The sequence below is a fragment of the Buceros rhinoceros genome, unplaced genomic scaffold, assembly GCF_000710305.1.
Source record: "Buceros rhinoceros silvestris isolate BGI_N320 unplaced genomic scaffold, ASM71030v1 scaffold22061, whole genome shotgun sequence".
Taxonomy (NCBI): Eukaryota; Metazoa; Chordata; class Aves; order Bucerotiformes; family Bucerotidae; genus Buceros; species Buceros rhinoceros.
In genome coordinates this window covers 13,390-13,968 of record NW_010392796.1, presented here as the reverse complement: position 1 = coordinate 13,968, position 579 = coordinate 13,390, and the positions used below count along the sequence as shown (strand labels likewise).

The 579-nt window shown below is 56.8% G+C and overlaps 1 protein-coding gene across 1 annotated transcript in view; it reads left to right on the top strand.

The window, feature by feature from the left end:
* The window catches only part of OPRD1 (opioid receptor, delta 1), a gene marked incomplete at its 5' end in the record, with an annotated part of 2,212 nt that overhangs the window by 1,415 nt on the left and 218 nt on the right, over positions 1 to 579 (top strand). The window contains one exon of the mRNA XM_010144644.1: positions 1 to 399. This exon is cut by the window's left edge and continues 1 nt beyond it. Within this exon, the coding sequence (XP_010142946.1) occupies positions 1 to 399 (399 nt within the window). The remainder of the gene's footprint in view (positions 400 to 579) is intronic.

The window sequence follows — 579 nt, the reverse complement described above, 5'->3', positions numbered from 1 at the left end:
AAGAGCGTCCGCCTCCTCTCGGGCTCCAAGGAGAAAGACCGCAACCTGCGGCGCATCACACGCATGGTGCTGGTGGTGGTGGCAGCCTTCATCATCTGCTGGACGCCCATCCATATCTTCGTCATCGTCTGGACGCTGGTGGACATTGATAAGAAGAACCCCTATGTGGTGGCCAGCCTGCATTTCTGCATTGCCCTGGGTTATACCAACAGCAGCCTCAACCCTGTCCTTTACGCGTTCCTGGATGAAAATTTCAAGAGGTGTTTCCGAGAGTTTTGCCTGCCTTTCCGAGCCCGTGTGGATCAGAACAGCTTCTCCCGCGCCAGAAACACCACGCGGGAGCGTGTCTCCACCTGCACCCCGTCTGAGTGGCCAGCCTGCATTTCTGCATTGCCCTGGGTTATACCAACAGCAGCCTCAACCCTGTCCTTTACGCGTTCCTGGATGAAAATTTCAAGAGGTGTTTCCGAGAGTTTTGCCTGCCTTTCCGAGCCCGTGTGGATCAGAACAGCTTCTCCCGCGCCAGAAACACCACGCGGGAGCGTGTCTCCACCTGCACCCCGTCTGAAGCCCTCAACA